Source organism: Pleurodeles waltl, chromosome 3_1 (genome assembly GCF_031143425.1).
Source record: "Pleurodeles waltl isolate 20211129_DDA chromosome 3_1, aPleWal1.hap1.20221129, whole genome shotgun sequence".
NCBI classification, from domain to species: Eukaryota; Metazoa; Chordata; class Amphibia; order Caudata; family Salamandridae; genus Pleurodeles; species Pleurodeles waltl.
This window is the reverse complement of record NC_090440.1, coordinates 426,124,742-426,140,181: the sequence shown is the minus strand read 5'-3', so window position 1 is coordinate 426,140,181 and position 15,440 is coordinate 426,124,742. Positions and strand designations below refer to the sequence as shown.

General features: G+C 44.8%; 1 protein-coding gene across 4 annotated transcripts in view; it reads right to left on the bottom strand.

The window, feature by feature from the left end:
* Positions 1-15,440, bottom strand: part of FANCI (FA complementation group I) — a 714,639-nt gene that overhangs the window by 670,824 nt on the left and 28,375 nt on the right. For all 4 annotated transcript variants that reach the window (XM_069222692.1, XM_069222696.1, XM_069222693.1 and 1 more), the window contains exon 3: positions 14,616-14,688. In XM_069222692.1, coding sequence (XP_069078793.1) covers positions 14,616-14,688 — 73 coding nt within the window. The remainder of the gene's footprint in view (positions 1-14,615; positions 14,689-15,440) is intronic.

Genomic DNA, 15,440 nt, shown 5'->3' with positions numbered 1-15,440 from the left:
TGTGTAAATGGTGTTAAGCTTTCCCTCTACGGCTGTGACCTTCCTTTGTAAGAAAAGAGTGGGGGAGTCTTTGTGGGATTGCTCAGCTAACTGGAGTTCAGCCCTGAGTGCTAACCACTCTCAAGCCTTCTACTGTGACAGGGCAGCCATCTCTGTAATAACCACTTTAAAGGCAGCCCAGTTAGCGGAAAGGTTCGTGTCCTGGGGATTGTTCAATTTGAAATAGTCCCTGATGGCCTTATGGAGTTCATCTCTGAAGATACGGTCCAGTGTGAGAGGCACCAGAAAGAACCACCTCTAGATTCTAGACTTCAGGGCATGCCATTCCAGTACAACCTCTACCAGAGCGTGGTCTGAAAGCACAATTGGATGGAATCTGGGCTTCGCAATAGTGTGTTGTAATGACTGACTGATGAAAACATATTCAAGTCGCGAATATGTACAGTGAGAGTAGAAAAAAGGTGTAATTTCGAGTTGTAGGGTGAGTGATTCTCCACGTGTCTATCCAGCCTATTTGTAGGATTGCTTACTTCAATGCTTTAGAGAAGTTTCCAGAATGAAGTCTATGGGGTTGAGTGCTGTCTAAGGCAGGATCCCAGGTAAGGTTGAAGTCTCCCTTCAAAATAATTTCTCCCTCTGCATATTCACCCAGGAAAGAGAGTAAGGAGTGAATAAACTCAGCTAGTCCCATATTGGGTGCGTATATTGAGGCCACTGTGCACAAAAGTCCCTTAATGTTCCCCGTAACCATCATTATTCTCCCCCTCTTTGTCTGTCTTGCTGCCTGTTATTTGGAACTTTAAAGAAGAGTGAAAGAGGAAGGACACTCCATTGTGTTTAGAGGTGGATGATGATTTGTATATCGGGGGCATGCTTTGTGTCGTAGACAGTGATCATCACTACGCTTAAGGTGTGTCTCCCTGAGTGCTATTATATCTACTCTCCGGTTAAGTTTGTATTTCCAAATTTTGTGATGCTTAGCCGGAGAATTAAGGTCTTTCATATTCCATGACAGTTAATACTATGGATGTAGTGGATTAACGGTGAACTCTACAGTCTTTACTAAGCGTGAAAAGAAGTATAAGCTCGCTCCATTCCTGATGGTCCCAGACTGATTAACTGTTCCAGGCCCCTAACCCCAGCACCCCCTCCACAATATGGCCACTTGTGCAACAGAAACAAAAACAGTACGACAATAAAACCTGGGAACCTAGTTCCACAAGAATGACGAGAATTAGAACTGACATGTTAGACTGAGGCATATAGGTCAGAAACCACTGTAGTAGTCTGTAAGATCCCATTGAATTTCAAGGTAGTCTGGCAACATGGCTACTTGTCGGTAAAGCAGAGGAGCGCCCAAAAGGCAAGTATTGAAAGCTAAGCAACCCTCATAACTTTCAACGAATCATTGGCACACTTATAACAACTGGTTCTCTTGGAAATGTTCCTTAACACACAGAGCAGGGACTCAGATACATGGGCAGTAGTCTGAGGGAGTCTTTCTTTACAAAGTTCATTGGTCCGAAAGTGCAATCTTGTCGGCTAAGTACTAGCTCTGGGACCATCATTTTCCTTGGTGCTTTATTCTGAGCTGCAATTGCCACTGTCCTTCGGCAGAGGTGCTTATTGCTTCCGTAGGTGTTTTTGCTCATTTCCCCATCCGAATATTGGTGCTCAGGAAGCGGTATCCCTAATAAGGCTGTGGCTTCATCCAGCTACACAAAGTGATAAGACTTATTTTGATAGTCAAAGGAGAGGCCAAAGGGGAAGGCCCATCTATATTTGGTGTGGTCAAGGCAGAATTTGTCTGTGAATGGTTTCAATTGTAGTTGGCCCATCAGTGTGGCAGGGGCAATGTTCTGGAAGAGTGAGCATCTTACTCCTTGAAACGAAAATGTCTGTAGTTTCCAGGCGGTTTGTAAAATCAGTTCTTTAACTTTGTAGGAGTGAAGTTTCACCAGCACATCATGGGGGCGCCTCCCCACCCCCTTTCAGGCTCTATCAGATCAACTCTTTGCACTCGATACAGCCTCACTTCAGTGTGGTTCTCCCCCAGGAGCTCAGAGAACATGCCAACCACAAACGCCTCTAGATCGGGACCCTCCACTCAGTCCAAATTACATATCCAGATATTATCTTGCCAGGAGCAATTTTCCAGATCTTCACATTTTAAAAGGGTGGAATGTAATTGGGTCTGTAGTTATTTCGTGGAGACATATATATTGGCCAACCCTCCATTCCAATCCCTGGCATTTAGTATCAAAATCCAAGGTTCAAGTGCCTACAGAGTCCACATCTTGTAGAGAAGTGAGCCTGACAAGAAAATCACATTTGAAGGAGTCAAAGGAGGAGGCAAGATCAGCTTTCAGTTCCCCTCTACGTTCTTCCATGAAGTCCTAGAGGGAGTAAAGAAGGTCTTCCTTAGTGAGGGCCATTGTCTCACCATGAGTGGGAGTCCCATGCTTCAGCTGGGGTAAGATAACTTGACACCCTGTTAGACTGCGCTTTTAGTTTTAGGCACAGAGGCTGCAGGAAAGTGTGTAGTAAGGAACACCATTGGCATCGCCAAGGATCACCTTTCCAGAAACAATGTCAGAGAACCTAGGTCATCCATTCTCCTCATAAGAAAAGGGTGTTCAAATTGTGCAGGGCTCACCAGCAGACAAGGACCCTACGGCAGCGTTAAACTCAGCTACCAACAGTAGCAGTCTATTTCCCTGCCTCTAATGGCTGCCACTCAATATGTTTATGCCCCCAAAGAGCTTTTCGGACCTCAATAGGGGTGAGCTTGCTTGCCTGTTCCACTGTCTCCCCAGCCGAGTGTCTCTCACTTCACAGGACACCCTGTTTAGGAGCTATAGAGCTCTGACGTGTTAGAGTGCGCCAGGCGATAATGTGGCATTACACAGAGGGCTTCAGAGAAGAAAGCGTAGGAGCATATTTGAGGCTGCTCTCCTTTTGGAAAATACTGGCAGTAAATCAGTGCCACTGGCGCCCTCCACCAATTCTAATGCTTTTCCTCAGTTGGCACCCTTGTCCTGAGACCCGTTGTGGGCTGATGTCGAGAACGGTTACCATGTTAAAGTCAGGTCAATGGTGTTTCCCTAGGCTGCTAAGGCCACCACCCCCCAATCAAGCGCACCCCACTGTCGCAGTCCAGTGCAGAACTCGCAAGGCTATTGCTCCATGTCCAGGGCCACCTATGCCCACATTTAATGGAGCTGAGGTTGCAATGCGGTGTTGAGGGCTGCCACGTGGCCCGCCGTTGCAGGAGAACTCAATCCTCCCATCGTAGCAGCGAGGGCAAAGCAGCCCTGCTGCATCCCCCAGGACTTCACCACCCCCACATACCAGGAAGCAGGCAGTCGTGAGTAGTGAGTGCCAGACTCCTTCACTCTGTCAAGAATACAGCAGGTCCTCGGTGGATCACATCCACATGGCCATAATGGTTGGCCATGCCCCCTCACTGATTTTATTTTTAAAAACGTTCTTGAGTGATAATTTTTTGTATTTATATTCCTTTTGCAAATGTAATATAATTATTGTTGAGTAAATATTTTTATTGTTTATTGTCCAAATGGACTCAACTCTTTAATTCGCCAAATACAGCAAAAAATTAAGAAATAGGTGCACCTTTAGCAGTCCATTGCAGCAGTGGGAAACTGTTCCTACTGCATTAAAGGGTCGCCCAGCGCAGTGGGTGGAACGTCTCAACCCCACACTGGCTCAATTGATCATTCATTTCCTACTGTTAGAGCCCTCCATTGCAGTACATTTCCAACTCTCCAACTGTGCCTATTTTGAGAACCCTTACCAAGCCATCACATACTGTTGGCCCGCTGCCCCTGAGCAGTCACATGGCAGAAGCCCCATTACCCTTCCCCCACTAATGTACATTTACCTGTATGAGGGACTACATGAGCCATCTCAGAATTTTACTGGCTTGGAAGTGCTGTCCATTGCACATCCAGCAACAGGAAACCTAAAATACCAGCAGGACCAGGCAAAGTTGGAAAAATCTGCCTACCTTCGATGACATGAAGTTTCTGCTCTCACTCTACAGGCATGTATGTTTGTGTTGGTATTCTGAAGAGCATGAACTCAGCTCGAGAGCAATGCAACACAGACCAGTGAGCATGACCCCAAGGATGCATCAATTAGTGGGAGAAAGACATGGGTAGTCTTTGCATTAAGGGTAGTACTTCTTGAAGAGGTGTGTATTCAGCTGTTCAGCACACTTAGAGGGGCTTTCAGCCAGCACTCTTCATCCATTGGTCTGCTGTGGTGTCATTCATATTTCTCTTCTGCCCTCGCCAGCGTACATCATGAGCAAGGCCACTGGAATTACACGACAGGGAAGCACCAAATTATGCGCAAGGGTTGGCTTAATTATGCAGCAACAAAAAGCACAATTATGCGGCATAACATGACACCTTTTTTTTTTTTTTATTTATTTTTTTAAATAGTATTCATCCATTGTTTTGTCATTTTTAAACACGGTAATAATATCTGGGTAAAGATTTCACCTCATTAGTGTCCGTTTAACACCAAATGTAGAAATATGCAAATGAAATAGGATAGTTAACCTTTGCACAGGGCCTTCCACTGCACGCAAACACATGTTGCTGTGCTTTTAGTAACTTTTTATCCGTTTGAGCTAGAAACAATTTTTTTGTTAAGATCTGCGGAATATGCAGCAAATTAAAAATTAATTGGCAAATGCATAATTATGCAAAAACAGCCACAGTCACAGAATCACTTAATTCCAGGGGCCCTAATCATGGGGCAATGGGTCAGCCCTCTTCAGGCCGTAGTGAAGCCATTTCAAAGATGTCTGTGGGCACAATATTTTACCAACTAGACCTGCTATCTGTGCCCTTTAGCCTGGTAACGTTTCATTTTATTCTTTTAAGAACGATCACATTTGTGGTGATGTTTTGTTTTCCTTTATTTTGCTGTTCTTTCACTTACGAAAGCGTTTACATTTCTTAGCACAACATTCTTACACTCTGTGCTTTATTCAAGGCTGCAACATAATAGGGTTGCCAGCACAAAGTGGTACACTGCATCTCTAACATTTCACAGAAACATGTGTATTTTTACATGGGGACACTTTTCTCAGAACACCAGCTGTTTTATTATAAAACATCTCTCCGTCCCATGCACGTTAGAGGGAGTTTCTAGCCAGATGAGCACTATTACATGCTGTCTGACTTCGCTACAGTGGCTTGCTGAGACTGCTGGTTCCCTGGTCTATATGTGGAAGGTGTCTCAATAGATGACAGGCTGCTTCACTACTGTCTTACTCGGGTATGGTGGATGATGACTTCCTGGGGGGGCCCTGAAGGGCAGATTAGGGCTTATCCTGCTGTGCGCCAACATAGAATATGTATAGCGTGGGTAGGAATTACCCATCCTGTAAAGTGACAGTATAGTGGGTCTTTTCTTGCGTTTCACTTTTCTTGTCACAATTCTGCTTCTAGTATGGTTTATCATCCTAATTATTGCAGTTTATGTCATTTTATTTAAGACACAGCTGATTCAATAAACCTTATTGAACCATTCCCTGCTTCGGTTTGTCTTTGCATGTGTGAGACAAATGTAACTGAGAAAAAAGGATGAGATCTGATTCACCACTATTGCCTTGAGGAGTCACAATGTCATGCGCCCAGTTGCCACAAACCACCCCTGCTCCTGGGCATAGGTGAGGTGCTGCTAGCTGGCCGGAAACGGATAAGGCCAACAGTTGTCACATGGTGACAATTTGTGCCTTTTGTGGTCCCAAAAATTATTTTTGCTTTAAGCCATTTTTTGTTTTTGTACATTGGCAATAATCCAGCAGATCCCCAAAATTAAAGTTTTACAAAACAAACATGTTGATTAATAAAACATTGACAATTGACAAAACCAAAAGGCAGGCTGCCCTTGCCAGTCCTACTGGATCTGAAAATGCTGTACTGAATTGTAGAAGAGTTGGTGCTGATCAGATGTCGATATAGATGCTGCTCCAGATCCAGGGAGCATGAACAAAGAATGATTGCATTCTATTTTTTCCCTTTTTACAATGTTTTATCTCCAGTTTGGCAATATCAAGGGCTCCTGGTCTGTCCCCCAGACATGTCTAATTTGTTTGTGAGGTACGCTGGGGTGGTGTTGTTGAGAACTTTAAGTAATCCAGCTTGTTTTCAAGATGATCCGGGTTGGACGGTGGAGCCAGAGCAGATGTTTAAACATACTGGGGATCAGGTTGAATTTCTTCTAGCCCTTCATGAGCCATGCCGCTGTGTGTAAAATTTGTACTATGGTGTTATCAGGAAGACTGTTGAGCAGAGCTCTGTCTCCGTCCAGATGGGAAAGGACTAAGGCTTGTACAGTTTTTCTGAAGTAATCCTCTGGAATTAACATTCTCACTTTCTTCAAGAGGGAAAATTAGAAACAAGCTGTCTTGGTCTTCCTTGCCATGTGTAACTTGAATGATAAGTCTATGCCTAGGGCTGGACTGGCTACCAAGCATTTCAATGGGCTGGCAGGGTCGGGTCAGTTTCTCTGCCATGAGGACCAGAACTGTTGCTGGGGACCTGCCAGCCACATTCAATCTAACAGCGCTTCCAAATAAACAATGCAAAAACAAATGGTCTTAAAGCGTACTTTTAATCCATTTGTTTCAGCATTAGTTATTTAGAAGCGCTGCTAATAGGAACATGGCTGATGGGTCCTCAGCAAACAAACCGGCCCCCACCAGCAGTGAAACCGGCCCCCACCATTCCAACTCACAGAAACGACTGGTGTCCAGTTGAACAGGCCAGCCCAGTCTGTCTCAGGGCTAAAGCCCAGAGATTTTACAACGTTCATCAGCTGTGACGGGGTGGTTTAGGGAAGGAAACATTACATACCTGTAGTCCTAGTTCTGCATAAGTTTCTTCACTGAAGTCATAAATGCTGAAGAATTCCCCATTGCCACTGTGAACCCCAGAAAACCCTCTTAAATATATTCTTGAACTTTTGAAAATTAGATTGAAGAATGCGCACCACTGAAAACTATTTTTTCATAAATCTTCAATGTTGGCTGTCAGAGATATATTTTTCTTCTGAATGCTGTAGCAGAATGGTTGAAAAGGCTGTAACAGACTTTTAAACGTGCACCCTTCGTCATGGAAAAAAGATTTGCCTATGCACCAACAGCATGAAGAGAAAATACAGCCTGACAGGCTACCGCTGATAGGAACCTAAAAAGAGCCCTGTACCTTTACCCATACCAATATTATGGCAGCCGCAATGGAGGTCTTTTTTTCTTTAGCTTGCTACTATATTCAGCATTTATGACTATCAAGGAAGATCCTATGATGCAGAAGGAAACTTTACATACCTGTAGTCCTAGTACTACATCTTCATTGAAGTCGTAAGTAACCCTCCCTCCTCCCCGGCTGTCAGAGCATATGTGATTTTTACTTTACGTAAAAAAGAACTGACACTCACAGACTACCGTGCCTTGTGGGAGAGGTCCTTCTGAGGTTCTTAAAGACGCAGGCCTCTTTTTAAGTTCCTATCTGTGGTAGCCTATCTGTTCTTGCTGAACAGTTTTTTGTTCCTCTCCTCCCCTTTTCCTCCAGATTCCTTCAATTACTTTTTTTATACCACTGACACCCTGTATTGAAGGCCTATGTTTGGGGGTGGTCTACCCTCCTGTCAATCCATGGCCCATATTAGCTCCCCACGCTCTTACATATAGATGAGTACTATCCTCAGCCTTATGGTTAGGGGCCTTAATGCTCCAGTGAAGCGCCTGTCACTTCTGTCCTTTCTCAGGGATGCAAAATGTGACATCTGTCTCCTACAAAAGACGCACTTGCTCAAGTCTGACTGGGAGCGCCACCACCAGCATTTTTCCTCTGGGGCAGCGAAGAGAGTCGGGGTTACAATCTTACCGGCAAACAATTTTCCGGGGCAAGTGACTCAGGTCCATACTGAACTGCCTGGCAGGCTTTTGGCCCCGTGAATAGATCTGAAAGGACATGGGTTTACATTGCCAAATATCTATGTCCCCAATGACCACCAGGAAGTCTTCTTACAGGATGCCATGGGGCAGGCGTTATCCACACCAGACAGACATTATTATAGGTGGGGACTTTAACATTGTAATGAAGGTGCAGAAGGACAGATCACTCTACAGGTTTGGACAAACGGGCGCTCCTACGCCGACCTTTTGACAGTGGCTGACAGATGCAGGTATGGCGGACGTATGGCGATATACCCATTTGACGGACCCGAGTTACACGTTCTTCTCAGTGGCACTTCAGACATACATCTGTATTGAACTTTTCCTTACCTCGCCTCCATCTTTACAGAAATTTCAGCCAAGATCTCCACCTTCTTAGAGACTAATGACACACCGACACATCCATCTCACTTTTGTGGGAGAACCTGAAGCAGTCCTGCGGGGCCAGTTCATTGTCTCTGCCGCTCGTTTTAACACTGATCAAAGCAACTTATGCATCTATCTAGAAACCAAATTGCATGAGTTACAGGACTCACACACTCTGGCTTATTGGCGATCCGCCGTCAGTTGACCGCCTCTAGGAAACAATTGAAAGCTCTGGATATGAACAGAGCAGAGTATGCACTCTTCTGGACGAAACAGAGATATTATAAGAGGGGGGAACAGGGTAGGATGTCTGCTGGCCCACCACCTACGTGTTCAGGCAGCAGACTGCAGGGTGAGTGAGTGAACAGGCTCGGATGGCACCACATTGTGGCAGGATGACTGTATTGCACAGGAGTTTGAACGGTTTTACACTGCTCTTTACTCAGCAGAGGCTCTTCAGGATGACGATATTACTACTTATCTGTCTTCAGTCCCACTGACTGGCATACCACAGGACACTCTTAAGGAGGTTCTTAAGGCCCTACAGCGCCTACAACCAAGTAAAGCTCCTGGGCAGGACGGTTACTGGGCAGAATTTGATAAAACATTTAGTTCACTGGTGAGACCTGTATTAGCCCGACTGCACAATGCATTTAGCACTAGTGGTGCGCTGATGAACTCAATGCAAATTGCCACCGCCACCATTATGGCGATTCCCAAGACAGGCAAGGACCCCAAGCACTGCGCCTCCTATCGCCCAATTTCTTTATTGAACGCTGATGCTAAAATGTTCATGGGTAGACTAGCTCCCTGTATGCAAGGCATGGTGTCACTTTCTGAACAACACACAGTGCTCTCCCATCCCAGCTCTTCTCCTTTTTATTGATGTGGAGAAAACCTTTGATTGGGTCCACTGGCCCTATCTCCATGATGTTCTAACACGCTTGGGCCTGGGGCCACGGTTTTGCCAATGGGTCCAGCACTGTTATGCTTCACCCAAAGCCAGAGTGCTGGTCAACTGGATCCCATCTAGGCCCTTTTCTATTGCTCTGGGAGCCCAGCAGGGTTGCCCCCCCCCATCACACTTATTATTTGCCCTTTATATGGAGCCATTTCCAGAAGGCGTACACAATCATCCACAAATTGCTGGCATCCGCATGGGTGACCAGGATCATAAAATTATGCTATACGCTGACAATGTCCTTCTGACACTATCTGACCCTCATACATCTCTACTGGCAATGACTGAGGAGTTGGAGGCCTTTGGGAGGGCTTCCGACTTTAAGACTAACCCTCAAAATTCCTCCATACTCAACTTGACCCTACCAGAGTCTACCCGAATACAACTTGCATCAGACTTCCCCTTTACTTGAGTCACACAAGTGATCACCTATTTAGGTATCCACATATATCCCACACCGCGCCATACAGTGGCTCGTAACTATGACAGCCTCCTGACGACTACACAGTCAGACATCTCCAGATGGGTAAATCACGCCTCTCCTAGCTGTGGTCAACATGACACTTTTACCGAAAAACCTATATGTAATGCAAACGGTTTCCCTTCAACCTCCTTCGTAGGTGCTTGATTAGTTGCAATCCCTTATTTGAGATTTTATTTGGTAAGGCAAATCAAATCAAATCATAAACATTTATAAAGCGCGCTACTCACCCGTGCGGGTCTCAAGGCGCTAGGGGGAAGGGGTTACTGCTGCTCGAAAAGCCAGGTCTTGAGTAGTCTCCGGAATGCGGAGTGGTCCTGAGGATGGTGGGGAGGGAGTTCCATGTCTTGGCCGCCAGGTAGGAGAAGGACCTCCCACCCACCGTGGAGCGGCGGATGCGAGGGACGGCGGCGAGAGCGAGGCTGGTGGAGCGAAGAAGACGGGTGGGTACGTAGAAGCTGAGGCGGCGGTTGAGGTATTCGGGTCCCTTGTTGTGGAGGGCTTTGTGTGCGTGGGTGAGGAGTCGGAAGGTGATCCTTTTGCTGACGGGAAGCCAGTGCAGGTGTCTCAAGTGGGCGAAGATGTGGCTGTTGCAGGGTATGTTGAGGATGAGGCGGGCGGAGGCGTTTTGAATTCGTTGCAGACGTTTCTGGAGTTTAGCGGTGGTTCCAGCGTATAGGGTGTTGCCGTAGTCCAGGCGGCTCGTGACGAGCGCGTGGGTCACGGTCTTTCTGGTGTCAGCGGGGATCCCACGGAAGATCTTTCGGAGCATGCGGAGGGTGAGGAAGCAGGAGGATGATACGGCGTTGACTTGTTTGGTCATGGTGAGAAGTGGGTCCAGGATGAAACCGAGGTTGCGTGCGTGGTCTGAGGGGGTAGGTGCGGTGCCAAGGGCCGTGGGTCACCAGGAGTCGTCCCAGGAGGTCGGGGTGTTTCCGAGGATGAGGACTTCCGTTTTGTCGGAGTTCAGTTTCAGACGGCTGAGTTTCATCCAGTCTGCGACGTCTTTCATTCCGTCTTGCAGGTTGGTCTTGGCGCTGGTGGGGTCCTTGGTGAGGCAAAAAAGTACGGATGGCTAAGACACAAGCATATCTTTCACAGGGAGAGGGAAGACTAGGTGTCCCTAATTTACATTGTTACTATCAGGCAGCACAGCTATGTTATATGATGGTGTCGTCTCAGCCCAGCACCGAAAAATACTTGTGCTTCAGTGATCAAGCAGTGGCGGGCATTCAGATCTGGAAGGTGCCATGGCTGCCAAAAAGATATCGGCCTGTGGGAGTGTATATTTCCCCAGTGGTGCGAGCCACAGTGGGAATATGGGACAGGGTGCAGCTTCAACATGGGTTCTCCACACCCATGTCCCTGCAGAAACTGATAATAGGAAATCCGGATTGCCCCCGGCGCAAAATGGCTCAGTGTTCACCGTATGGCAGGGGGCCAACTGCAAACAGAAAGGGGACCTATTTAAGAATGGCCTTCTGGAATTCCCACAGATTCAATCAGCATTTGGAGTCCCGTCTACACCTCGTTGTCAATACCTGCCTATCTCCCACTGGCTGCCGCAGCCTTGGTGTCATCCCTGTGCAAGGCGACCCCTCACGCCCTTCGAGAAGTGTCTCTTTACACGCTCTTCGGATACACATATCCTCTCTGATATATACACCTTCCTCACCACCCCCCAGAAGCCACTGAAGTCCCCCGCGAGGCACAGGTGGGAAGGAAAGTGTGAAGAAGCCTTTACAGACAAAGAGTGGAGCGATATCCTTCACTGCACCCAGGACACAGCATGTAACACTACGAGCAGGGATGTTTGTAAAGATCACCCATTACTGGTATGTTACGCCAGCTAGAGTTGACCGGTCGAATGCGTATAAAGACAGCGCATGCTAGCACCACTGTGGGCAGACAGACATCTCACACACATCCTATAGCAATGCTCTAAACTCGAATCTTTGTGGGATGCGGTGCTGGCTGCTGTGAACTATATGTTTGATACGGACATTCTTAGATTCCCAAGATAATGTTATACAGGGCCTCTCTAATCCTCGGACGTATCCTCTCAAATCTCCTAGGGGGTTGAGCAATTACCTTGACACTAGGAGCCGCCAAGCAGATTCTCCTTTCTAAATGGGGCATGGATGGGAACCCCACACACCTGGACTGGCTGCATAAGCTGTGGGAGCTACTAGAAATGGAAAAACTGACGCCTGTAGCGACCCACTCCTTACCGCTATTTTACAAAACTTGGGGACCTTGTATCTGCTACGGATGAGTTTCGAGAATTATCCTTCCCGGTATAACTGTGGATCCTTCGACTGACTCACCCAAATCAAGACCCCTCGACATCTATTACCTGCTGGCTTCCTATTCACATGCATTCCCCAGACAATACAGCTTGAAACTGATGTCTAGCTTTTTCCCTCCCTCCTCACTTCACCCCTCCCTGATATTACCCACCCCTCTTTCCCTGTTGCGTAGTTATTCTGTACCTTTTATTATCCTGTGATAATTAAACTGGTAATTTGATGCTTTATTGATACCAATAAAACAGATCGTAAACCTAAAAAGAAACATTAAATGATGAAGTTGCTAAATTTACCTATAGTCCAGAAGAGTACTTTTTTGTGTTTTTACATCTGGCGTTAGCCAAGAACTTTTGTTTTTACAAAAATAATATGTATAACATACTTTTTAAAGGGGCTTTCAGCCATATCTTTTCATTGACTGGTCTGTATAACTCTCGTTTTGCTTCTACCCAGTACAGCATGGGGCAATGGATCAGCCTTCTTCAGCCACTGGGTAAATTCACTTTGAGTGACAGCATTTTGCACTTTTACCATAAACACATCTGCACACATTCAGTGCCATGGTTTTTGTGTTTTGAGGCTGAGGTGAAAGCCGGACCTTTCTACCAGATGTGAACACAGGACATATTACAGGTTTTATCAGTTCCGGTCCCTGTCAGTGCAGTTGTAAGTTCCTTTTGTAGTGTCCTTAGTTTATCTGACTGCTGCTATTTCACAGCATACAGATTGCATCAATTCCAAACTGTTCTGTATTAAGTTATTCTCTTTTCACTATCCATGCAGTACACAAAACAAAAACTCCAAGATTATACATGTGAATTCATAGGCTCAAAGAACACATTTATTCTGGGACTCAGTTTTACCAATGGTTCTTTAATAACTTTGCACACAAAGAAAATCAGCCTTTATCGTGTTGAATTTACAGCACTTGCAAAACTTTTTTTCTTTCTTTCTTCATTTTGTTTCTTTCGTTGTTTCTTTACTTATTTTATTGTCCCTTTCATTCTTTGCTTGCTTTCCTACTCTTACCTTTTTTCTTCCTTCTTCCCTTCATTCTCTTTCCATCTTTGTCTTCTTTATTGACTACTTTCTTTGCTTCTTTCCTTTTTACTTTCAATCTTTCCTTCCTTTTTCATTCCACCTTTCTTTACACTTTTCCTTCTTTCTTCCCTTCTTCCTTTCTTTGCTTCTTTAATTTTTTTACGTTCTTGCCTTCTTGCTTTTCTTCTTCATTTTCTTCTTTTCTTCTGTTAGTCTTGCTTTTTACCCCCTCTTTTCCTGGTTTCTTTCTTGCTTTCAATGGCAGAATGATTGAGTTTTTTTAGGTCTGTGTTACCCAAAAACTTCCCAATTTAGTAAAATTATGTGTATAACATAGTTACTTATATGGGTTTTTAGTCACACTTCATCCACTGGTCTGTGGCTGTGTCATTCACATTTTTCTCCAAACCACTCAAGCGTGCACCAAGGGGCAATGCATCAGCCCACTTCAGCCACTGACCAACTTCTACATGAGACACGGCGTGCTGCCCTTTCACAATTAGCACATCCATACACAAAGTAGTTCCCTTCAGTGCGAGAGGACTATGGTAACGTGTGCTTTTTTTTTTTTTAGACCAAAAAACCTTTGTGCCTTTAGTCCATTTTTTGGTTTGCAGATTGACGAACACCCGGCAGCTTCCCGAACAATGTACTTTTGCAAAAACCATGAAAAGCACATATGACAATTCTCCATTATAAAGTGCTTCTAAAACAAATTGACAATATGCTTCTTCTATCAATAATCTGAATCCTTCAGTCAACATTGAAAACTATTTTCAGCTAGAGTTAGACACTGTGGATATGTGAAAACGGATTCTAGCATGTGTAGCCATATGCGAGCATACCCTACAAACAAGCTACCTGGCAATCCCTTCCATGTACTTTGCCATTTATGCTATTTTCTTTGTAACTTCTACTCTGAATGTCAATTGATGCAACAGCAAACTCACATGATATATCCCTCCACGAGCACCAGCTCAAATAAATGTATTCTTGGTTTTCCAGATACTGCCAAGGTATCAACCGCATCTGATCAACTCTCCATTTTATGAAAGCACCACCCTTCCCTTAACCTCAAACAGTATATCAGACAAAAAACAGACTCTGTCGAAGCACATAACCCTTTTCTGGACGACACTTAAGCAGAGCTGCCCTTGGAGTCCCAAAATGGTCCAATAATGGACCCCCTTAATACATTACTAGAGGATTGGCAGATGTAATGCATTTCCTAATAGGACTGAAGTTTCTGCTCCATAGGTTGGAAAAAGTACAGACCTATTAAGCAGAAAATCAAAGCAGGACGGAGGGGGAAGTGCTGATGGGTACCTTGAACTTCTGAGAGTGTTTGCCGTTATTGGGAAGCTGCATTTGTTGCGAGACCAGGACTGATAGAAAAACAATCATAAAACGAATTCAATTTGCACAACGCACGCAACTCAAGAACATAGACTTTTTGATTACCTTTGAGAATACACCTTAAGAGTGCGCCCGTCTCCTTCCCTTTCACAGCATGCCTTGTAACAACATCACCAAGCTGAGACAAAAGGATTAACATTAGTTTTAAACCCTTTTTAGGATCACCCTTTGAAAAATAAAACATGAACCAAAAAAAAAAATATATACATTTTTACAACATTGTTTATACTCAGCATGGCAAAATTGGTGAGAAAAACATGTAAGTTATTCTTAATAAGGACTGAGATAAATGACACACAACTGTTTTTCATGAACAGTTTAAAATAGGATTACCAATTCACAAAAGCTTGATGTTCTCCTGGAAATGCAGGAGTAGGTCATAACGGCTGTGAGAAAATTCACGTCACTCAAGTGCATAATGAGGCTAAATGGTTAAGTGCTATGGAGTGTCAATTTAAATCCAAGATTGTGGGTTTTTGAAAAAGACAGTAGAATGGTGAAGGTTGTTTTTCTAGTCTCAGAAAACAAAAGTTTATAAAGGGGTGTGTTATGAGGCAAAATGGTGCTTTAGAACAGTGTTTCCCAACCTGTGGTCCGGTGACCCCTGGGGGTCCGCAAAGCATCCTCAGGGGGTTTGTGACTACTTAGAATATTAACTAATATCAATAGATTAATAAAGTGGCTAAATATATAATTGAAAATTTTAAAACTTACTGTGTCGAGGAATTTGAAATTGGAGGCTAAAAATTAAATTAGTATCCTTAGATTGATTCGTGGGAGCAATGAAGGTGCATCAAACAGAATATAGTATGGATGATGTGGGGCTTCAAATGAATTTAGAAAAGCTCCAAACTTCCTATGAAATGTTTA